The sequence below is a fragment of the Poromitra crassiceps genome (assembly GCF_964638095.1).
Source record: "Poromitra crassiceps genome assembly, chromosome: 11".
NCBI classification, from domain to species: Eukaryota; Metazoa; Chordata; class Actinopteri; order Beryciformes; family Melamphaidae; genus Poromitra; species Poromitra crassiceps.
Genome location: NC_139643.1, coordinates 35,634,419 through 35,659,418, shown reverse-complemented (window position 1 = coordinate 35,659,418; position 25,000 = coordinate 35,634,419). Strand labels below are relative to the sequence as shown.

The 25,000-nt window shown below is 45.5% G+C and overlaps 3 protein-coding genes across 3 annotated transcripts; 2 read left to right on the top strand and 1 right to left on the bottom strand.

The window, feature by feature from the left end:
* The first annotated feature begins 920 nt into the window (after positions 1–920).
* wasf2 (WASP family member 2) lies at positions 921–11,731 on the top strand. The gene is made up of 9 exons (XM_083646110.1): positions 921–1,048; positions 2,524–2,687; positions 2,921–3,055; positions 3,533–3,686; positions 5,594–5,711; positions 6,722–6,843; positions 7,636–7,788; positions 8,112–8,608; positions 9,645–11,731. Exons 2-9 carry the CDS (start codon positions 2,555–2,557, stop codon positions 9,800–9,802), a joined length of 1,470 nt encoding a protein of 489 aa, XP_083502236.1. The 5' UTR covers positions 921–1,048; positions 2,524–2,554; the 3' UTR covers positions 9,803–11,731.
* A 1,050-nt stretch (positions 11,732–12,781) lies between these two features.
* Positions 12,782–13,768, bottom strand: gpr3 (G protein-coupled receptor 3; the record flags this gene model as incomplete). Its single annotated transcript, XM_083646577.1, has 1 exon — positions 12,782–13,768. One exon carries the CDS (start codon positions 13,766–13,768, stop codon positions 12,782–12,784), a length of 987 nt encoding a protein of 328 aa, XP_083502703.1.
* Positions 13,769–21,264: 7,496 nt separating this feature from the next.
* On the top strand, positions 21,265–24,511 carry cd164l2 (CD164 sialomucin-like 2; the record flags this gene model as incomplete). The annotated part of the gene is made up of 6 exons (XM_083645997.1): positions 21,265–21,343; positions 21,740–21,826; positions 22,154–22,240; positions 22,326–22,358; positions 22,648–22,807; positions 24,463–24,511. The coding sequence occupies 6 exons, from the start codon at positions 21,265–21,267 to the stop codon at positions 24,509–24,511; spliced, it is 495 nt and encodes a 164-aa protein (XP_083502123.1).
* Positions 24,512–25,000: the final 489 nt, after the last annotated feature.

The window sequence follows — 25,000 nt, the reverse complement described above, 5'->3', positions numbered from 1 at the left end:
GGAGAGGTTTAGTGATCAGATAAACACATGCACTGACGAGTAGTTGATAATAAAGTCTATCAAACTATTCTAATAAATTACGGGTTTAATTATTCAATTGGTGTTTTTTGAGTCAGGCATGAATTGAATATATATATATATATATATATATATATATATATATATATATATATATATATATATATATATATATATATATATATATATATATATATATATACATATATATATATTCAAATTATAGAGAGAGAGAGAGGCTGCAACAATGGCTTTAATTGGATTTTAATAAGTTGATTTTATTGTGAGCACGGCTGAGAACAGGAAGGTGAGTGTGTGCTATATGGTAGGGTAGTTGAGTAAGATATCTTACTCAACTTTAACTTACTCAACTGTTGCCAAGATGCATAGTGGTTCTGCAACTTACAATAGGTTGCACAGAATTAGCTATATAAGCCAATGTTAAACAACTGTTATTATTTGCCACATGGTCACAGGTTCTAAGTTCATTTGAAATAAAATGATTTAAACCCTGCTGCCTGGTTTGTCCTCACGTTTTTACTTTATAAAAAAAAATAGCCTATATATTTCAAATTGAAAAAGCTGTGAGCTACTCAGGTGAGAGACACAGGGGAAGGACCAGTTATGAATCCTCTTAAGTGCTCTTTCTCCATATCGAGCTTATTGCGCACAATGCCAGTCATTCCTCGGACGCGTTCCAACCCGCTCCAGTGCACACTGGAATGCGCTCATGCCTCCACCCTCCGCTACGCAAATTACGGCCAGATGTTTACAACTAGTCAGGGTGGAGTTGCGCTCTTTACGTTTACATTTCCATATCCTGTCCTCGTTCACAACAACCGACAGGCGTAGCAGCCAATAGGCTTCGAGGAGTACCGCGCCTCGACCAATGAGAAGTTCACAAACCCGGGACCTCTGTTGTCTGTTCATGTCGCCCGCATACTGTACCGCTCCGTAATTCTTGTGGAAATCTTGAGACAGAACAACAACCAGGCTGCTTTGGTCGCGGCTACAGTCGCCACATTTGACGGTAAGTCAAATGTGTTTAACCCGTGTGCTTGTTTTTACAAGGTGAAAGATCTGAACATGTTTTTTGGTGCGCCTATCCCTTCGATATGAGAGGCGCTTTCAAGTTACTTCCTGCTCTGTCAAGGCCGAGATCCCAAGTTTTATTTCAACCCATTTTTGAATGTTGTGGGTATTGAAGTGTGACGGTTCCGATGTATTGGTATATTTCCTGTATCTAAAACTAGGCCCCGGGATTCTCAAAAAATCTAAAACCTTAATTAGTTAGTTCAAGATCATTCCGAATAGGCTAATGTCTATGACAGACTGGACTTGGACAGAACAGCGGCAGGAGGCTGCATTCCTTCAACTGGATACATTGTAACAAGTCTCACTTAAAATGGAGAAATGAATAAACCTGGCCTAGCTATTGTGTTTAGAATTAAAATAAACTCAACTGTGTGTGTCTGTCAACACAAGAAAAAGTACAGACAGATGAATCCACTGAGGAACAGTTGTAGTATGATGACCTCACCCGTCTATGAAGCACTGACATTAAAAGCTTGTAATTAGGCAACCAAAATGGGGAATAGGAAGCACAGCAGAGTATAGGCTTCTTACAGCTATATACAAATTCTGCTAGTATGTATGTTATCTTGGTTGCAGGGAGAGTACACTCTGAGCACCTATGGGAGTTGTCATTTTCTAGTTTCCATAGTGCCATGTAGAGTTCCTGCTTTGGTTGGGGAGTTGGCATTTATACATTGACTATGTGTTGTCTGATCTGATCTGATTTAATGTGCTTAAACTTATGTGGGCCAAGTGCTCCAGAACAGTCCTCCTCAAAGTAGGGTCCGGGGACCACCAGGGGTCCTTGAGGGGGTTCCCCTGGGGGGTTGATCCCGATCAAAAAGAAGAAATACTTTATTTTCCAATATAGTTCCATCCATAAGTAACACAATGAGAGAATGTATGACTATTTTGGTCATGGGTTTCATATACTTTCTGGAATAAAACATCTCAAATAAAAAATCTGATCAGATGGGGGATCCTGGGACAAAACCGTATCAAATGGGGGTCCGTGGTCTAATTTGTGTCTGTTTAGGGGTCCTGGATGTGAAAACGTTTGAGAACGACTGCTCCAGAAATCCAGAAAAGCATTTCTGACGTAGTCCAGTTTTGTTCACACTAACTTGATGAATTTTGAGAGTGGGTTGTGTGCGGAGTGGAGCAAGCCTTTAGTTTTGCTTCTGCTTTAGCCCTGTCTGGTCCAGTGTGTATTTATATACAGTAAGTGTGTATTCAAGCGTCTGTCGTCAGTCACATGAGTGTGTCACAGTCAGATGTAGGACATGGCGACTGTGTGGCCTTGGTGGTCAGCAGAACATCGACACATCAACTCATTTAGTGCTAGCTTCCAGTCCTTTAGTGGTTGTATGTTTGTTTGTTTTTACCTGTGTTTGAGATTCAATTGACCCCCTCCCCTTCTGTTCTTTTCAGGGCCCGGCCGCCCGACCCATCACAGCCCACCATGCCTCTGGTGACGAGGAACATCGAGCCTCGGTATGTCTGTCGCCAGACTATCCCCTCCAACATCCGCAGTGAGCTGGAGTGTGTCACCAACATCAGCCTGGCTAACATTATCCGCCAGCTGGGCAGCCTCAGTGAGTGTCCTGTGTCTGTGTGTCTGTGTGTCTGTGTGTCTGTGTGTCTGTGTGTCTGTGTGTCTGTGTGCATGCCTGTGTGTGAAAGGCAGAAGTAGAGTCACAAGTTTTATTTTTCACATAGTTGTAAATTATGAATATTAGTTCAGTGTGCGACACTTACAATAGCCTTTGGGGATGAATCATAAATTTGTGAATCATAAACCTGTGTGTCTGTGTCTCTGTGTGTGTAGGTAAGTATGCGGAGGATGTGTTTGGGGAGCTGTTTGTGCAGGCTGGAGCATTTGCCATCAGGGTAAATACGCTGGGGGAAAGAGTGGACCGTCTACAGGTCAAAGTCACCCAACTGGACCCCAAAGAAGAGGAGGGTGAGGAGGACGCACACATACTATTACTGCCGTTACTACTACCTCTTGTTACTGGCTGCTACAGCTAAATAGTAACATTGTCCCATATTTTAAGATTGAGTTACACATGAAACATACCACCTTCAGTCTATTTTTAAACATTATGCTGATAAACACTTGAGCCTGACTGTTAGTGATGTCAGTGATTGTGAAGCAAAAATCTGATTAGATTTACCTGCCAAAAATACTTTACTTTACTTTATTGATATTGATATTGATATGACGCCTTTCTCCAAAGCGACATACAACCAGGTTATACATAAATACTATAGTATAAATACTGCCTTTTTATTAATAACAAAAAAAAATCAGCCACTGAAAAAGGACTAAAATATTGTCCGTGAAAAATGACCACACAGTGACATCATCAAAATCACTTCACCACCTCCGGTATATTGATTAGCACTTCAGCCCTCTGTCTCCCTCCTCCTCTCTCAGTCTCTCTACAGGCCATCACTACCCGTAAGGCTTTCCGCAGTGATCTGACCCAGGACCAGCAGCTGTTCACCAGGCCGTCTCTGCCCATGCCCGTCCAGGACACCTACAAAGTCTGCAACCCGCCCCCGCCACTCAACAACCTCAGCCAGTACCGGTACGAGCCTGCACACACACTGATTCATAGCTCTTATTCATTCATATATCAGCACAACATACAAGGAACACTAACCACTCATGCACGCACACACACGATGCCTAATTATGTACAACATAATTTTCAGTACCAAATTCATGTTTTATCATCCTAAATTTACGCAGTTTTGGTTTAGTCCATATACCATCAACCCATTGCGCTTTATACTGAGTAAACACAGATTCTATATAGTATACCAATGTTGAGATTTCCGTTTATTGAAAAATAACCCATAGTTCTAAAATAATGTGCACACATCTCTTGACCAAGAGCCAGTCATTTGTTTATTCCTCATAGCTATCTTTCTTGCCAGCCTATTTTCAAGTAATTCAATAATCACTGAGCTATACATATCTCACAATTACTAAATGCATGTAGAGAAACGTGCCCTCGTTGTCATGGATACACTCCACTCTACCGTCAGTGTGTTGACGAACAGATTTTTTTTAATTCACTTTTTGTGGCTTTGGAAGTTTTTGTTTGATTCCATTTTGATGCATTGATGCTTTGTTGTGGTACTTATTTTGGTATGTTCCCAACAATAATTTATTCATTCATCAGTCAGACGTCATCAGTTTTCTGTATACATTTAAGCAGCATAAATGCAGGAAATTCAATTTTATGGAATGTTCATATGTTCACGCACGCACACGCACACACACACACACACACACACACACACACACACACACACACACACACATAACATACAATGTAAACACACACCGTGTTCACATGTGTGCAGATGAGATAAGACAACATACAAAAAAACTTGTAAAAATCTTGGTTATGCTACATTTTCAAAGCTTTATGATGCATATTTGTCACCAGTTTTGTTTTATGCAGCTGGAGTTTGGGGAAGAAAGGAATTTTCTAAGGTGAATGCCATGCAAAATCGTGCAATCCGATGTTTTCTGGGCGTACATACATTTACACCTGTGTTGGCTTTTCAAGGGGATATGGGTTGGGAGCCTTGTTTGATCAAACAAAAAGGTGAAATGTTGAGATTGTGGAACCGTCTAATGCGTCTATCTAATATGCCAGAGAGTAGAGTTGCAAAACAAGTGTTTAACTGGGATAAAGCACATAACTATCCATGGTGTAATGATATCAATGATGTGTTCAGGGAAGCTGACCAGCAATTTATTTTCAGAAACAGTTTACGTTGTAGTGTTCGCTATATTAAACATAGGCTATTTCTTGATTATAAAGAAAAATGGGCCAATGACATCTGGCTCAAACCAAAACTTAGAACATATGTTCAAATTAAAAATATGTTCACTCCAGAACCCTATGTTACTTTACCCCTGGATAGATCCAGAAGATCTTTATGTGCCCAGTTGAGAACGGGTACCCTCCCTTTGGCTATTGAGGTTGGCAGGTTCAATTCTATTGCTGAGGAGGAGAGACTTTGTACTGTATGTGAATTAGGTGTTGTGGAAGATGAATTTCATTTTGTGTTTCATTGTACGCTATATGAGGAACCAAGATTGTCTCTATTTCAGTTAATGCAAAATAAGAAACCGGAACTATTTTGGTCAGGAGATGATGCGAAGTTGGAATGGTTGTTCAGAGATGAAGTCTTCAGTTTGGCCAGGTTTATTGGGAGGGCTTGGAAACTCAGAATGGAGAAGCTGTTCATCTGAATATATAACTCTGTCTTGTTTATGTTTGAGCGTTTTGTAGCTTGTTTGTTGATTTGTTTGTATTGTTGAACTTGAATGATTTGTGTCTTGTAAGCCCAGACGGGCTGGGCACCTTGAATATGGTGCATGACACAGAAATAAAAATCTATCTATCTATCTACAATGTAAACACACATGCACACACCCAGTTTAATGATTGGTTGGTAAAATGGCTGTCCACAGGGACGATGGGAGGGAGGCTCTGAAGTTTTACACCGACCCCTCCTACTTCTTTGAACTGTGGAAGGAGAAGATGCTGCAGGATACCAAGGACATCATGAAGGAGAGACGCAAGCACAGAGTGAGAACACGCGCGCGCGCGCGCACACACACACACACACACACACACACACACACACACACGTACCGTATATATATATATATATACACACACACACACACACACACACACACAAATAACCTGACAGTCATTCAAACAACTAGAGAACATTAGAGAGATGATTAGATCTGATCTGCCTTAGTCTCATATATGTCCGATTCTATGCTGGTCAAATGTACATGCATGGTTCACGTCGCGGGTCGCGTCGCGCACACAGCAGCAGACAGTACAGCCACTTCGGAGACGGACCATCGAGCACTGTCCTCTATAAGATGCAAACACTGCATAGCCACTTCTACGTGTAATAATGACATCTTGCCAGCATAGAGGTGTCCGTGTTGCCGGGTTATCGTTGCCTTTTCTCTGTCTCTCTCGCTCTCCCTCTCTCAGTTTGATGTCGGAGGTCGCTGATAGTAGTTAACGACACATAGCGACACATAGCGACACAGTCGTAGTTTTAGGCTACTACACACAACATTGCAGTGTGATGGCGTATAGGCTTTGCAATTACTGTAAATGTATACTCGTTAACATACTTTTCACAAATTCATTGTTTGTCACCTGTCGTCTGTGCTGCACTGAACGAGACCCGGAACACCCCCGATACTTTTGAGTGGACCACTTGATTTGGAAATGTCTAATGACCTTTATTATTGTTGGAGTTAATATTGTGGAGTAGTATGAACCAGGTAACTATGAAATTATCGATTACTAAATACTAATTGATCTCTCTTAGTAGGGGCCAGCTTAGAAAGAAAAACTTAGAAATAAAACAAAATTGGAATCAGCCAAAATAGGAATCAGCAGGTCAGACTATTAAAAGATTGGAAATCGGCGTAGAAAACTGTAATCGGTGCATCTCTAGACAACATTAATTTAGTCGTGAATCATTCATATGTATTGTACATCAAAGGAAAGCATTTGGACCCAACTCTCTCTCTCTCTCTCTCTCTCTCTCTCTCTCTGAGTAGAAGGAGAAGAAGGACAATCTGAACCCACGGACGCTGAATCCTCGGAAGATCAAGACCAGGAAGGACGAATGGGAACGCCGCAAGATGGGGGAGGAGTTTGTTGTGCCAAAGAATGACTTGATGTAAGTCTCCAGAGGGTAGACAGAGTAAAGTACAGTAAGAGCAGTAGAGCTGACTCCGCTACTTACTAGATCAGCGTTGTGTCTGCTCCGTATTCCAAACATACAATCAGCCGTGAGTGACATCACATTACAGTTTGCTACCTTCTCTTATCCCCGTGTAAATGTTGAGTAGATAGCAAGTAGAAAAGTATTTGATGATCACGCAGCACACCAACACTGCAGAAAGCAGTAGACGTAAAGTGCCAGACTGACTAAGTGATGTGCTTGCTTGGCTAGTCCCCTAGTCTGTTTCATAACATTTAAGCTAGCAGCTCCGGTGATGCTGCCTCAGCGGTATGCATGACCTTAATTTGCCTACTCACTGTTTAGACAATCCTAGGCAGGCACAGCTGAATGGAAAAATCATTCTTTAGGTGGGAATAGCTGTCAAACTGTCAAGTTGAAGGTCAAACCGATCCCCTATTGCTGCTGTGCACGTCACAATACAATTTTATGAATTATTAATATTCCATAGCTCTATAAGGCTGCACAAGGTAACTGCACTGTCATTTTCCCTCGTGTTTTTGCTGCTCCAAATGCTCGAAATGCATTGTTACAAAAAAGAGAAATAACAATTCCTCTCAAGTGTTTTAAGGGTGATTTCACAAAATAACAAAATCCTCATTGCATCCATAAATGGTCATTTGCTGTGCCATAAATGCTTTACTATTCAAACTTGTCAAAGTCCTTTCTATGGAGAGGTTTCAGAGAAGAATATTGAGCCGATATTGACGTCTTTAAATGTTTCTGAAGGAATTCTATGGACGGTCTGAATGGCAGCATTGGATCTGGAGAAGGCTTTTCTGATGGCTACGAGCAGAGCACAGACTCATATTTTGAGCCTGGCTCGCCTCTCCCTCTGCCTGGCCCTGATGACTTCCTGCCTCCTCCGCCACCAGACATGGCGTAAGTAGCATACTCATAAGTGCAGACCCATCCATATACATAATGCTGTTCCCACCTCCACCCTCCAACAAGCAGTGACTAACATGCACTCTGTACAGCTGCAGAGCACTTGTATACACACGTCACGAGTCAAGGGTCCACTGCTGCCAAGATGGATCGCACACCCACTGTTATCCACTCTTAACTTTCAGTCTGTTTCATTCATAAACATGAGCTACTGTGTTAGTAGTTACAAAGGAATTATGATTTCAGATGAAGATTCTGGGGGGAAACACAGTTATGGAAGGTTCAGTTGTGATATCCTTGTGCTCTGTCATTGGCAGGTATCATGACGGAGGACAAAACCAGAAGCAGCGTATGAGCGTGCTCAGTCCCAACCACCCCCCACCTGCTCCTCCCATTGGCTCCCCGCCGGGCAACTCCCGCCCCAACCTCGCCCCTCCCCCCGCGCCCCCTCCCCCGCCTCCCCCCTCCGGGTTTGGAGCCCCCCCGCCTCCGCCCGCGTTCGACTCCCCGCCCTCCCCTCCTCCCCCCTCCTCCTCCCCCAATGCCTATCCCTCCCCCCCTGCTCCCCCTCCTCCCCCCAGCATGTCCTCGGTGTGTCCTCCTCCTCCGCCCGCCCTGCCCCAGGGTGGGGGTCCCCCGCCGCCTCCCCCTCCCCCTCCTCCGCCTCCCCCTGGCCCTCCTCCGCCATCCTCAGGGCCCCCTGCCCCACCTCCCCCCTCCTCTGGGGGCGCTGTGGCTCCCAGCTCTGCTCCCAAGGCTAAGCCCGAGCCCGAGGAAGATCCTCGCAGTGACCTGCTGCACGCCATCCGATCAGGTAAGACAACTGCATGCTGCTGGACAACGCATTAGTGCTCAATGGATAGTGTAGTAATGTAGTTACGGTAGTGCTGATTGGCTGAATCACAATTGAAGCTTCTGTAAAATACTCCTGTGAATACTACATTACTACATACAGTATGCCATATGGTGTATATCATTGTTATTGTGATTGCATATTAATTCAGTAAGTGGCAATAACCACTCATACCCACATATACAGTATATTTTATATTATTAATATTGTGGTGTGTTACCACCACTTGCCTTGCAGTGTGTTGCCACCTTTGCCCACCACTCTGCATCATGCCTAGCAACACTTCTAGCAACACTTCTTAGCTCTTCTAATTCCTCAGCCTGCCCTGCATAAGGTGATCATTTCACAGCGTCTGGCAGCATTATTGCTGGTATCAGCAACCAGACCACAGATTTGAAAGCTAATGCACCTCCTTAGGAAGAGCATGACTCGAAATGGTGAACAATCTAATGTTTTGGTCACTCGCTGCTGGTGTTTTGAGGCTGACAAACGTTGTTACAGCCAGCAGGCAGCGGGCTTAGCTATAGTAGGTAGCTAAAATGGCACAGTAATACACGTGATGCGCATGTGAGTATTTTACGACGGGTTCGAACGCAGCTCAGCCAATCGCAATCAAGGACCGGAATCTGTTTTATAAAATAGCTATAATACCTTACAGCGATACGATGGGTATGACGCACAAGACAGTACATTTGTCTTTAATTATAGCTTTTATATAACAGCTACAGTCTTGTATGCTGCCAGGCGACAACAAGAAAGCTCGCCCACCAGCTCCCCGATTAAGACTCAAGACTACGCACAGCAGTCAATGAGTTAGGGATATTATTAGCACCGTTGGAACACAACACCTTTGACCAATCAGATTGCTTGACTGAGCCTAGCATTCTATTGGAGGTATCTGAATATGTCTGTGAGCACAGAAGTAATGCTGCTTGTGAATGATCATGTCAAAGTTTGTTAGTCGCACACATGCTCACTGTCACCAACTTCCGCCCAGGCTTAAACCTGCGGAAGGTGGAGGAGCAGCGGGATCAGGAGAAGAGGGACCACTTTGGCAACGACGTGGCGGCCATCTTGTCGCGCCGTATCGCCGTGGAGTGCAGCGACAGCGAGGACGACTCCTCCGAGTTCGACGATGACGAGTGGTCCGAATGATCGTCCCCTCTTCATCCTCACCACCACCACCACTGTAGTCTTCCTCAGCCTACAGCCACTTCTGGCCAGTTCCATTCAAATTCCATTCAAATTCCATTTTCTGGTACCAATGGAGTAGAGGTCTATGGTGTGTATGTGTGTGTGTGTGTGTGTGTGTGTGTGAGAGAGAGAGAGTCTGTCTGTGTGTGTGTGTGTGTGTGTGTGTGTGTGTGTGTGTGTGTGTGTGTGTGTGTGTGTGTGTGTGTGTGCGCGTGCACCATGACTTCACTCTTCCTCCTTTTTAATTATCAGTCACATTCCTTTCCTCCACTCATTTATTTCCATTTATCTGAAATTCCAAAGGTAAGAGGTGCAGCAGTCCAAATACGAGAGTGTGCGCTGGCTCGTGTGCACGTGCCATCCTTGACATTTTACACTGCAACGGCTGGCACACCGCTGTTATTAATGTAAGAGGGGGTGTCCGGGTAGTGTAGCGGTAGATTCCCTGCCTACCAACACCACGGTCTCAGGTTCGCGTCCCCGTGTTACCTCCGGCTTGGTCCGGCGTCCATACAGGCACGATTGGCTGTGTCTGCGGGTGGGAAGCCGGATTGAGGGTATGTGTCCCGGTCGCTGCACTAGTGCCTCCTCTGGTCGGTCGGGGCGCCTGGTCGGGGCGGAATGGAACTGGTGGCGATAGCGTGCTCCTGCCACATGCTACGTCCTACCGGTGAAGCTCCCCGCTGTCAGGTGAAAAGAAGCGGCTGGCAACTGCGCATGTGTCCGAGGAAGCACGGCGCTAGTCTACGGCTCTCCCCAGATCGGCAGAGGGTGGAGCAGCGACCCGGGGCAGCAGGGGGAATTGGCCAAGTAAAATTGGGGAGAAAATGGGGGGGAATCAGAAAAAGAAAAAAAAATGTAAGAGGGCTTGTTTGATTTGTGATCTGCTGCCTGAATCTTTGTGAGCCCACCACACTCTAATAGCTCAATAGCTTTATGTCACTGTCTGAATGAAGCGCCCTCTGCTGTTGGCTAATTACCTGCTTTGATATACTGTATTCCGGTAAGGGTGGAGAGGGAGCGCGTGCATCCAAGCAAGCTTTACATACACAGTATTTATATGTACTCAGTGAAAGACACTTCAAAACATTCTCGCTCTGTCGCTCTTGTACACATTCATAGAGGGATTATATAGATGCTAAGATGATGGTGTGTATGACATAACGAATCATATCTACTTAAAAACAATACAATCCATTTGAAACCTAAAGCACAGATATTGCTATATTCCTTTGCTTTTGTATTCTATCCCCATCCTTTTCTGTGGTTGTCATGGGAACAATGGCCTTGTAAATGAGAGACGCCCGACAGGGGTGAATTCAGCCAGCATGGCTGAGTGATGGTAATGACTGTAGATAATAAGTTAAGTGTTGGCTGGGCTGCAGCACCATCATGTCAGATGCCTGCAGTGTTTGACTTGTGCACCGTGACTCATTTTGTACAATGTTTCAGCTCTGTTACTTATTTCTGTCTGTCATTTTCCATGTTGAACTTTCCTGCTGGGTGAGAACTAAGGCGACAGGTGCACACCTTCAAATCACTGTGCTGCTCTGGTTAGAATGAGATGCTCGTCTCGACCTTTATCCTGCCTCCTTTATAAGTGCCTTTTTTATATTCTATTTCAGTGTCTCCATTGTTTAACTTGATTATCCACACTGGTCACTTCCAAAATAACAGTTGCGTTGCCATCGATGACTCGAATATAGAACCGACTGATTTTTGATCATTGTGGGCCAGATGTATTGTTCAAGTGCCTTTTATTTTAAAACGAGTCTTGCCTGTGTCAAAGGCACGGTCGCACAGCATGTTTAGCCAAAGTTCTGCTTCTCCTGCCTTAATTCTAAATGATTTATAGTTTAATATTATATCAATAAAGATGGAGTGAATGACAGTAAATGTTTGGATCTTTTTCTTTTCCATATTCACATAATGCGATGAGGAAAGTGTGGCTGGGTGTTTCACTGTGCTCAGTGCTGAGTCTGTAAGGGCCCGGGGGACTGGAGATGGATCTAATGTGGGGGGGAGGAAAATCTTACATAATCGCTCGGTCTTCCTTCAAACATTGCTTTTGTTGGACGTGAAGAGTGCAGAGTGATGGTGGTGATGTGTTGGAGCTGGCTTTGGCCACCAAATTATTTAGGATACAAGAATAAGGAACATCAGTCTGTTCTTAATCGAGTGAGAGAGAGTGAGAGAGAGAGAGAGAGAGTGAGAGAGAGAGAGAGGGAAACACTCTGAAAGGCACAGCACCAGTCAGGAGAGACTACATCACCACGGTAGAAAAAGCATGATATTTATTATTCATCGTTATAAAATATTCAGTCATTTCAAAAAGGTTGTGCAACATGAACATATGGTCAGTAACTCTCAAAGTGCCTTTTACAGCATGTGCAAAATAGAATCTCAGAGTTCTAGAACATTGTGTTTTCTAGGCATTCAAGTCATAAAAAAAATTGGCGGCCTTTGGATCGCTGACGTCATCACGCTGGGATAGGCTTACACTTCAACCCATCCTTTTTCCTTAAAGTGCAGATGGTCAATCCACTTCTCGTGGTGCGTCCCCTTCTAAAGGATCCTGTGATTGTTTCAGTCTGGGATCCATTGTTTCAGTCTGGGATCCAGGGGAGTTACACTTGACAGAGAATGAGGCACAAGTACTCAAAGACAGTACATTCAGTCTCTGGGGCTGTTCCAAGATGGATGCCAGCACAGTACATTCTGATTGCTCTTGCTTTACAGATGGACTCCAAGGTGTGTGTGTGTGTGTGTGTGTGTGTGTGTGTGTGTGTGTGTGTGTGTGTGTGTGTGTGTGTGTGTGTGTGTGTGTGTGTGTGTAAACTGACTTAATGTTCTGGGTATAGATATGGCAGTCTATGTAGCTAACGTGTGTATCCTGGTAAAGTATGTCTGGTGTAGTTTGTGGGCGATGTGACTGGCAGTCTACACGTCTACGGGGTGTACGTGTGTGTTGTGTGTGTATCTGTGCGGGCAGCAGGCGTGCAGCAGCACCTTGCGGATGTCTTTGTGTCTCAGGCTGTAGAGCACGGGGTTGAGCAGGGAGCCACCCGCCGCGGGCACCAAGGTGGCGTAGGTGTAGAGCGGAGGGCTGGAGGCGTCGCCCAACAGCCCCCAGAGGGAGAAGGGCATCCAGCAGCCCACAAACACGCTGAGCACCACGATCAGCCGAGAGAAGCCCCTCCCACTGCTGTGCTTGCTTGCATATGATTGGCTGGGGGGGAGGAAGTGCCTCTGGGTGGCGATGGCGTGGGCGTGCCGCCTGGCGACGCGGCAGATCCCGGCGTACAGTTGCAAGGTTACCACGACGACCACCAGGAAGCCACTGCACAGCAGCGATAGGTACGTCCGCGTCAGAGGTCGCGCCACAGAACAGGAGCGCGGCGCTGTCAGACAGTGCCACCCCATGGCGGGCGCCGCCCCTATAGCGCACGCCCCCGCCCAGACGAGCAGCAGCAGCAGGGCGGCTCGGCGACGGGATTGGCTGGAGCCGTAGGTGAGGGCGTGGCTCAGGGACAGGTAGCGGTCCAGGGCGACGCCCATCAGGCTACAGAGGGAGGCGGTCAGCGATGTCACCAGCAGGCCTGAGGTCAGCAAATCGGACCAATCGCTGGGCTCCACGCAGAACAGGAAGAGGAAGTGCAGGATCAAAGCCACGCCCGCCAGGAGGTCCGCTAGTCCGAGGCTGGCGAGCAGCAGGAAAACCGGGGCGCGCAGAGAGGGCGTGGCCAAGATGGTGGTGATGACTATGGCGTTCTCGGCGGCGATGAGGGTTCCTGAGACACACAGGGCCACACCCCACACACTGAGCGGGGGTACTTGGTACGGAGGAGAGTCAGGTCGGTCCGGAGAGAGGGAGGGGCCGGCGCCGGAGGACTCCTCCCAGCTCAGGTCAGAGGCGTTCAGGATCATGGCTGCTCACCTACAGAGAGAGAAGAAGGAGAAACACGCAGACGTTAGCTTCACCGGGTCATCCTCACTCCACCTGTCCGTTCAGCACAGGGGTGGGCAACATGTTTTCTTCCAGAGGGCCGTACTGACTTACATCAAGTAAGTGAAGGGCCAAGGCCGCACATTGGACATCATACCTGCCAACACTCCTGATTTTCGCGGGAGTCTCCCTATTTTTAACCCTCTCTCCCGTTGTGAATGGTAATTTCCTATTAATCTCCCGAACCAGATATAATAGTGATACAAATCCAATGGCTGTAGCAGATGAGATTTATTAACATAATTTATTGAGTTTTTGGGGTTTTGTTTTTCTTTGACGACCTTGGGGGCCGGATTGAAATGGTCCACGGGCCTGGTCCGGCCCTGGGGCCGCATTTTGCCCATGTGTGGTTTTAGCAACTCTTCCTGTTGGACGCCAAATGTGACATCACACATAGCAGAAGAGTTAATGAGGAGGGTGATGGTGAGCCTCAGATCTCACACACCATCCTCTTACAGCATGGGGACACACTGGAAGACTTTAAACATCCTGACTGATTTTTCACTGATTTCACTGATTTTGTTTTAGGTTTATTTGGAGGTGAGTAATAGGCTTCATTAAAACAAAGGGAATGATAGTTAGGCTAACAATCTACACACTCATTGTATGTCAGGAGTTCCCTTATGATCATCCCATCATTATTATAATTAGAAATTATCATTGGGCTATAAACTTTTTAATAGCATTCTTCTGCCTCCCTCTCACTGTAAACTGGGCTCTCGTTGACATATTGGCAGCCAGTCTCCATTCTTGAATCTGTGATATTCACTCACTCCAACATGAAACATCAACATGATGGTTCAGATTGTTGTTAAGATGAAAACTCTAAATAGCTACAGAATAATCAGTCGTGACCATTAAGCCTTCCCTCCCCGGGATGTCCGAACATGATGTCCTGTAGTGTTCTCCTCCCCCCGGGCCTTATCTCCACTATGTGGACGGATGGAACACACTGTATCCTATACGGCATGTCTTGAAAATGAGATGGACCTATCACATTGTACACTAATTCCATGTGCTCTGGTTCTTTTATATTTGAGGGAATGGGCCATCACTCGCCAAAGCAGCCTCTTAATTAGTTTTGTTTACACTGTCAGTATTATAATGTCTGTTCTCTGCTTGCTGGGCATGTTCCGTGCCTCTGCACAGCATAAATGCGTTCAGTCGCAGCAGTGCAGTTCCCTGCTGCTGCATGTGCCAAGTAGGGCACTGAGCAGACATTCCACAGCACCATAAATTAATCTGTCATAGGCTACACTCACATTGTTTGAATTTGGATTCAGATTCCAATCAGGTCATATACAAGAAACAAACCGCACCATAAGTGCTGCACAAGGCTTCCTATACCGCACAAACCATAAGTGTTGCGGTGTATTAGGAGATTAGAAGCATCCCTCCACAACCCCCCCCCCCTTCCCCCCCAGTGTGTGCGGGGGAGACCCCTGCACGTCCTGGTGCGGAAGACCCCGTTGTAGCACAATCGCAGCTATAGGTTCGTCGCACCACAAAGGATGCCCTGAACACACACAGACATGATGCACGCACAGATGCTGTGAAATGCTCACCTTATCCAATGGACGCGATTCGTTGATTCCTTCCCGAGACCACAAAGATCAGCACCCGCAAATGATCCAAGCAGCTGAGGGATGATGGGCAGGTGATGATGTCTTTCCGCTTTAATGGCCGGTATCGCTTTAAAATAACAGCGATAGTCCCAGTGTGTTAGACAGCTTCGTATCCCTATAGTTATTACACCAAGGTCTCACTTGGCGTTGCTTTATAATCTTCCAGCTTTCCAGAGCGCTTTCTGGGAGGCAGACTGATGCTGCTGCGTGCGGACACCTCCACAAGAGACCCTGTCTTACGTCAGCGACTGTGAGTTCTCGACCAATGAGGTGCCAGTGTAGAGGATGGTGGTGGGGAGGGCAGTGTATGGAGTAATTTCATTCAGAAAAATGCGGCATATCTCCCGCCCCTCCCACTGCGGCTCACTCTCATTTCTTGTAAATAATTATGGGCACCACTGGACCATTTTCCTCCACACACACACACACACACACACACACACACACACACACACACACACACACACACGCACGCACGCACGCGCACGCACGCACGCGCACGCACGCACACACACACACACACACACACACACACACACACACACACACACACACACACACACACACACACACGATGAATGGATTTGGGGGGGTGTTTTCTGTGCGGGAGGGAGGGGCTCTGCATGGCGGAACAGCTGCGGGCTGCTGGCCGCGTGGCAGGCGCTGTCCGCGGTGCTGAAACAGCATTGTGACTCATGGGGTCCTTGCATCGACGGGTCCTTGAATCTGACAGACTATACTAGTGATGCATTGTCAGAGTAGAGAGACAGATTCAAAATGCGTGACTTGGAGTGTAAACTATCCACCTACATGAGTAGGAAGGCGGTTTTGCTCATAGGTTGAATAATTAGCCTATTCACGATAGGCCTATGTTTCATAGCCTAGTGTGCGTAGGTGATGAGTTCCCGAAGCCATTTGAAAGTTTTTAGGGCCACATTAATAGTCCTTGGCCATTGGAGAGGCTGCTGGGTGTAGGCTATAAGCCGACACAACGTCAGAGCTAAGGACATTTATCTGATTAATTCACACCTTATAGCCTTGATTTGCATATCACAGAAACACATTGTGACATAATGTTGTGACATAAGGTAATAAAAAATAATAATAATAAAAACATGATTCATCTGAATGATAGCAGTCCGCTCGCTGACAGCCTGACAGGGTCTCGGGGGGGGGGGGGGGGGATTCACGGACGGCAAATCAATGCAAACTGGGAATCTCATCCTCTGCTGAAGAAGCCATATTAGGACACTCTTCCGGTCGATGAAACCCGGCACTAGCCTACGTCACTCAAGTCACATCCAGTAATGCAAATTATACTGTTATAAATCACAGCTACATTGACACAGTTCTTAGCATAACTAGCCTATACATTTGAATGTCAAAACTGGATCAATTATGCTGTCAAATTAGCTAATAATTGACATATTATAATTGATAATTATTTTATTAATTATATTTATTTTTTCTTGTATATGGACCTACAATAAAGATGAAATGACTGAATGAAAAGCACCACAGGGCCTCGAACCTGCGACCCTTGTGTTGGTAGACAGGGAATCTACCGCTGCATTACCCATGCCTCTAGCAAGGACAGTTAGTCTGCACTGCAAACAAAAGAAAATAAAAAATAAAATTTGATATATTATATTCCTTCGTGTTCCAGTTTGTCTCAGATGCCACAACAAATGCTGTATCATCTTTTTGAGAAATGTTTGTTTGCAGTTTTGTAGATTGCAACCAAACCCAGATAAATGTAAACATTAAGATCTATATATATATATATATATATATATATATACATACACACACACACACAAACACACACACGCACGCACGCACGCACGCGCACACACACACACACACACACACACACACACACACACACACACACACAAGCGGCCGGGGGGGGGGGGGGGGGGGGGGGGTTGGGGGCGTAAATCGTAGGCAATCCTGAAATCCCGTGGGACCACAGCGATACAGTACCTCAGGGCTGAGAGTGATACAGGGAATCGAGCTTGGCCAGCAGTAGCCCCTCTCCTTAGCATTGCTGAAGCTTCTCCAAACGTGGCTATGCAGCAGCGTGAAAATGTTTGCTGGGTAGGCTATCTTTGAGTTGTGGACTGTCGCGGTCAGGACAAAAGAAGACATTTGAAGTTGTCATCTTGGGCTTTGGGGGGGTAAATAATGACCGCCATTTTCACCATTTTCATTCACCAAACGATTGATCAGACCTGTCTAGCATTGGTACGTGTCCCACACAAACTTCGCTGGGATCTGGTCACCCTAGCAATTTCCAATTTGTAACTCTCTGGTGTAGTGGTGATGAGGAGCAACTGCATGAAAACCCATGTGTTTGCATACATTGACCTGCAGAGGGAGCAATAATAGACTATGGCGTTTGCTATTATTTCGTTCGTAGGCCACCCGAAGCGAAGAAGGAACAGTCAGGTCAGAGGGTCAGGTGGAAAATTGTCACGTGGTTTTGCGCAAAATGGCGGCCGGTGTGCACCTCATGGATGTATTAGGTGCACCTGCGTACGCCCAAATAGCCTACAAGTTTACTTTATAACTTTAACTCGGCAAAGTCTGTATGTATGGGTGATAGCTAGCTACTATACAAACTAAGTAGGCTAGCAACTAAACGTTGTCAGCAAATAATTTATTGAGGAGGAAAAGTTGCTGCCACTAAATCAACATGTTTACACGTTCAAAACGGCAGATTGGGAGGGAACCATAGGAGGGAGCAGAAGCTGTTGGCCGCTGCTTTAAATCCTGTAGTGCGCATCCACAGAGCAGGTTGGTGACATGTTCAATGTTATTTTACATTAATAACCACACACACAGTTTATGATATTCATGTTGTTGTGAGCAAGTGCAATGCAGATGATAGCTAAGCACATGATCAAAATGCATCCATAAGGCTGTGCAATATCGATATTAGCCTGTATCGTGATACAGCATGACTAGATATTGTCTTAGATTTTGGATATTGTAATATTGTGATAAAGGCTGCATTACAGTAAGAAATTACCAGACTGTTTTTTTTCTCAGCTGTTCTTATTATTTGCCTTTACCCATTTAATCATATCCACATTAGGCCCTACTGATGATTATCTTAGTTATAAAATTGGCTAAGTGGTGTCTGTCAGTCTGTCTGTCTGTCTGTCTGTCTGTGGTGGTGTCAGTCACGATTTGTGATGGAAGTGATGTCATCAGTGTTGTGCTCGTAGCAGCTGGTTTGGTTATGAAATATGATTATTAATAATTATGAATTATTAATATTCATGAAAGTATCAGATTTGACAGAAAATATTGTATTCTCTGTAAGATTCAGGGCACCAGCGTGGATAAGGCCACACACCTGTCTAAAAGTCAAGTTATGACAATTTTAGACACCAAACCAAATTATCATATCAGTCTCATAATGATATAATGTACATTGTACAGTTAATTGAAGGGTCAAAGTCCGTAAGCTTCTGTCACAGATTTCCACAGATAAAATACCTCATGAATAATAACCAAGATTCATAGAATTATGTAGGGTAATAAAAAGATTGAATTAATCACAATATCAATGGACATGAACATAATGATTAAAATGTCAGTTCACCACATCTAATTCTACAACTAATAATCTATAACTAATATATGAATAAACATTACTTCACTTGCGTGTGTGTGTGCAGTTGTTTAAGTCTGCAGGTTGGCTGGGAGCAGACTTGAATATGTGTGTGTGTGTGTGTGTGTGTGTGTGTGTGTGTGTGTGTGTGTGTGTGTGTGTGTGTGTGTGTGTGTGTCCATATCACAACATCAGTGATGTCACTCGAGCAACTGTGATGTAGTATGAGCCAATGGCGCACAGTTGCACGATGTCTTTCTGTCAGAACAAGTTTAGGTTAACTTGCAAACACAGTTTTCCTTAACGTGTGTATGTCTGTATTTCAGTCATACCACCAGAGTTGGTCAGTAATCAAGAGGTTCCCCTTGAGCAGCAGGAGTGGAGTTCCAGTCTGGACCAAGAGGACCCAGACCCCCCACACATTAAAGAGGAACAGGATTTCAGTCAGGAGGGAGAGCAGCTTCAGGACCCCATGGGAGCTTCCAGTGCGGCGGGACTTGCTGTCCCAGGCACAAGGTGCTCTGGTTCATCCCTTTCCCCAGGGGCTCAAGCTCTGGGCGTGGCCCCTGAGGGGACCGAACTATACTGTTCTATACTGCACATGCCTTCATGCACTGAGAGAGCATGGAGCTCCCCCACCCTCTTGGCCGTGGCCAGCACCAACAGAAGGGCATATTTGAAGGACAGCCACTTTAGGTCCACTGACTCCAGGGGCTCAAATGGAGGTGCCTCCAGAGCCCCTAGAACCAGCTCCAAATCCCATGGTGGGAGAGCTGGAAGGACACTTGAAGAGACACATGATAGTCCACACAGGAGATAAACAATGTAATTGCTCAGTCTGTGGTAAAGGTTTTGGTTATAAAGGGGGCTTGAAGAGACACATGAAGATCCACACAGGAGAGTAACCATTTAATGTAAGGTGTGTAAGCACATAAGTATCTCCTCCACTGGGTGTTCTGTTACCTGTTATGTTGTGCCTGTTCTGTGCATGTAGGTTTGTACTGTGTTTGGTTTGATTATTTTTTTCAGTATGTCTCTAGTGAATGGATTTAAATTCCTAAACATTTTTGATGGGTTTCTTTTGTTATGTTCAATATAACAATATATGGCTTGTTTACCCAAGCCAAATTAAACACCTTTGGACTTGGGGTGGTGACTTGATGATGGATCAATATACTGTAGATTAGAATACCAACTACATTATCATTACACATTATCAAGAATATTTTTTCCACTTTGGTGTTCTTTGATTTGCACGTTTGGACAGTGTGTGGGACTCCCCTTTTTCCACTTTGGTGTTCAAAATCCAAGACATGCATATAAAATCTAAACAGTGATGTTTACTGTTCAAGTAGTATGTTTTCATCATTACCACGAACATTGATTAACAGCTGATCAAAGGGAGTTTAGGGTTTTATCCCCGTAGAAATATTAATCTATTTATTTGCTAAATACTGTGGAGCCTCCCGAACAGCAGGGGGCGGCCGTTAATCGGTGAGAGGAAAAGGTTGGGTTTGGATTTTCCATTGATTGGAAGCGCTGCGAGCTAGGACAGCGGTGGTGGCCCTCCAGAAGCTTCACCGCAAACTGACAGTAAAGCGAAAGATCAAGTTTATATGTATTATATATATATAAATATACAGACGTCCACAAAAGGCATTCTAGTCCAGACACTTTAGAGGCCCTCCGTCAGCTTGGGTAGTGAGTACCCCTACCCCCTGCCGCTATGGGGACCCATGTGTGCATACAGTACAGCTGTGTGTGTGTGTGTGTGTGTGTGTGTGTGTGTGTGTGTGCGCACACACGCACGCGCGTGCCCAGTGCCACATACTGTACATTTCTGCCTCTGTCTGCAGCTTGTTGAAGTAAACAGGTGTCAGTCTGTCCGGGGCGGTGTGTATTTCAGGAGGGCCGAGCTGCCGGGCGGTTGCCAGGGAACCAGGTTGAGGGTGTCGCTCATGTTACACAGGTCTCTGTGTCTCCTGTCTTTCTCTCCCTGTCCTCGCCTGGAACCATTCCCCCAGCTATCATCTCCATCAACACCGTTGGATACTCTCTGAAGACTTACTGCAGCCATCTAAATCTACAACTGACATTCCCTCTAATCCGCTAACTGCTGCTCTGTAGCAGGTGTGGGTGTTGTCAGTAGACCCACTGACTGGCTGTCAGGATGCGAGGGTTGGTACCGAAGGCCCTCTGCTCCACACTGCTGCTTCTAGCAATGGTGACCGCTGCATACTCACAGTCAGGTAGGGGTCTTATTGACTGTCTCAGTGTTACTTTATGTTCCTAGTCTTTATGTGTCATTTCCTTGACTTCCTCGTCTCCTTCAGTGTGACCTGATCTGCATAGGTCCATCCTTGATAATATCCCTCCTCTTAGTTGTGTTTTTTTTTGACAAACTGACAAGGAGTGTAAATGTGAGGAGTGAATGAGAGTCTAGAGTTTTCTTTCAGTTCTACTTCAGTGAGTCTTTGCCAACTCACCTAATATCATGTCATTGTCTATAAGTTAATGTGACGTTCTGTGCTAATTTAAGCCCGTTGGAACTTTCTGTGGGAAGATCATTGTGTGTCTGACTGTCTGTCAGTCAATGTTATTATTGACCGACAGTTCACGCTGACTCACTTTTGTCCCTCCTCCAGATTGTTCTCAAGCTCAGTCATGTGACATGTGTGTCGGCACCTCCATCCTCAACCTGACTGGCTGTGTCTGGAGGCTATGCCCCGATGGTGACACACACACACACCCACACACACAAACATGCACGCGCGCACACACACACACACAAACATGCACGCACACACACACACACACACACACACACACACACACACACACATACACACACACACACACACCATTGACCTCTGATAGTAATTCAATCATCATGGCTGCTGTAACACAACCTTCCCTGGTTTGTACTAGATGAGTGAATTATTTAGTATGTCAGGAACACGCACGCATGCACGCACATACACACACACACACACACACACACACACACACACACACACACACACACACACACACTTAAATGCTTGTACTTTCTGTCCTAGGTAATGATACAGGCATATGTATGTTGGATGAGGGCGATTCAACAGAAATGAACTGTAGTTGGACCAGAATTTCTGAACTCTGCTCAGGTGGGACAAACTGTGTTTTCAAATACCAATACAAATTCTTACAGGATATCCGTCTGCGACCTCAGTAACCTTCTTTCTGTTCCAGTTGTAGAGACTGGAGGAGGCGGAGGTGACTCAGGTGAATTGCACCGGCTACTCACACCCCTCCCTCTCTGTCTCACTTGCGTCAGACACCTTTTGTTCCCATAAGAGCTGAGTAAAATGTTCCCAAACGCCTGCCAGTTAACGCCAACTACAATTACCCCCCCCCCCCCCCCCGTCACTCACCCTCCCTGCTCCCCCCGTCACTCACCCTCCCTGCTCCCCCCCTCCCCTCCCTATGAAGACACAAACTGTCCCTCTCTTTGAAAAGCTCCCCCACAATATCTTCCATCCACTCCTAATCAAACTCTGCCCTTCCCCTCCAGATGATGGCAGCAGCCCCAAGTCGGGACCAGACTTCTCCCAGGCCAAGTTCGACATGTCCAGTTTCATCGGTGGCGTCATCCTGGTGCTCTGTGTGCAGGCTGGGGGTTTCTTCGCCATGCGCTTCCTGAAATCTAAAGAGCAGAGCAACTATGACCCCATGTGAGTTTGTGCATGTAGGCATTAGTGAGAGAGAGAGAGAGAGAGAGAGAGAGAGAGAGAGAGAGAGAGAGAGAGAGATTGACAGAGAGGGAGAGCGAGAGAGAGAGAGAGAGTTTGGTGTGACTGTCCGTTTCAAACATGTGCATGCAAATGTGTTTGGGTGTCATTGTGTAAGAGGCAGATGGTGCCACAGCGGCCTCTGGTGGCAAGAGTGACACACGGCAATTCACCTTCAACCCCCTATACACTCTACACTTAGGATTCCGCTCATACCCCGCCCCAATTTGTCCTCCTTGCTCGCCCCCATCTGTCCGTCTCAAACGTGTCTCTCTCTCCGCAGAGAGCAGCCACAGTGAAGACGAGGTGACTGAAGACGAGGTGACTGAAGGGCAAAGAGATGAGGGCGGAGGAGAGCGGTGCAGACTGTGACTCATCGTGTCGTGACGACAGGAGGCTTTTTTTCTAGGCCCCATCCTGTTTGGTTTGGTCCCCATATTTACCCCTGTGGGATGGGTGTGTTTGTGAAGTATTTAGGGATAAGTGGGATTTTTTTCTCTCTCCGAATATTGCGTTGTGTAACGAGTGTTTAGCATGTGTGTCATGTGTGTCATCGTGTCATGTGTGTCATGGTGTTCATAATGGTATTTACATTTAAGAGGCAATTTCACTGCTAGTCTGTCTGACAATCTGACAAACGAGAGGACGAGCCGAGACGTAACAAAATATGAGACATAAACTAGGCTCTGGTTTTCTCCCTATTTGCAATCATATACTTTTATGACCAAACCCAGCAAAAAGTCTTACTTGAAGTCTGGCCGCTAATTATTCATAGTTGATGACAGATGACAGAGTGATGATAGGCCTATTACAACACAATTTAGCTGTGTCAAATCAACTTTCTCAAATTTAGTTACTGTGCAAATACAATGTCATTATGGGGGGAAAGAGATGTAATCTAACATGTTATAAGTGATTCTGCTGAAAGGAAGTCAGACAAGTTGCTTAGCTTTTCATATCAAGAACCCTGAAATAGGTGACCTCCATTTGATTAAAATGATGTCCCAAAGAAGCAATCTGAAAATATATTTATTATTTATATGTATTTGTGATTTAGAATAGGATTACATAACGTTCTATTGTATATGGGGAAGAAGCCGTGTCAGTGAAACCTATATTTATTTATTTTATTTATTTATATATCCTTATATAGTTCTTGCATTGTGTTAACTTGTAGTGAGTGAAACAATAATCACATTAAACTATTCCTTATTTGTCTGGGGACCCCGTGGGACCCTCAAGGACCCCTAGAGGTCCCCAGACCCCACTTTGGGCACCATTCCTATAGAGAATCATATTTTGCAGACACTCAATACTGCTGGTCAAACATTGTAAAGACTTCCAACATGGCTCCACCACTATTCACTGGGTTTGTGTGTGTTTTTGTTTGAAATTGCAGCTGCGTTTGAATCTTTTTTTTTTTATAGATTGACTTTCATGTGGGACATTTCTGTTTTGATCGCTCACATTCACATTTATACCGAATGCATATTAGCCTCAACCCCCTCTCTCTGTGTTCAAAGTGATTTGATGTGGTCCTGTTTGTTCACGTTGACGGTGAATCAGGTTAATATGAGTGTGGTGATTTGTGCTCTCAGGATGGGCACGGTGATTGAACTGTCTGGATTCTTTTGGATGCTCCTCTGAAACCAAAAATGTTTGAAATGGCTGCCAGCCTGAATAAACTCACACACTGAGGACTAAATTGGAATAGTTTGTCTCTGTGTTTGCATGGGTGTGAATTAGCACCGTGGGCGCAATGTTCATTCGCACCCGGGTGTGCATTCTTGTATGCAGATGAGAGGGTGACACCAGCTCATCGATGTAAGAGGATGTACAGTAAACAGAATGTGTTGGCGTGCTGCGGTGCATGTTTGCCTAAGTAGGCCAACAGTACGCCAGTGGAGTGAATGAGACGATTTCATGGTGATCTGGGCGCGACCAGAGAAACAGTTCCAGGATCTGAAGATAAGTATCAGCTACATCATGTATTATTACTCCTTACAAATATGTGAGCCAACATGGACCCCGGTGTGGAGCCGTGATGGAGGCATCGTTGGGGTGCAGGCTGGTTGGATGGGGGCGTGCAGCCTCCGCCCAGCCAGGATGCACGCAGGCTTGAATGAACCCACATAA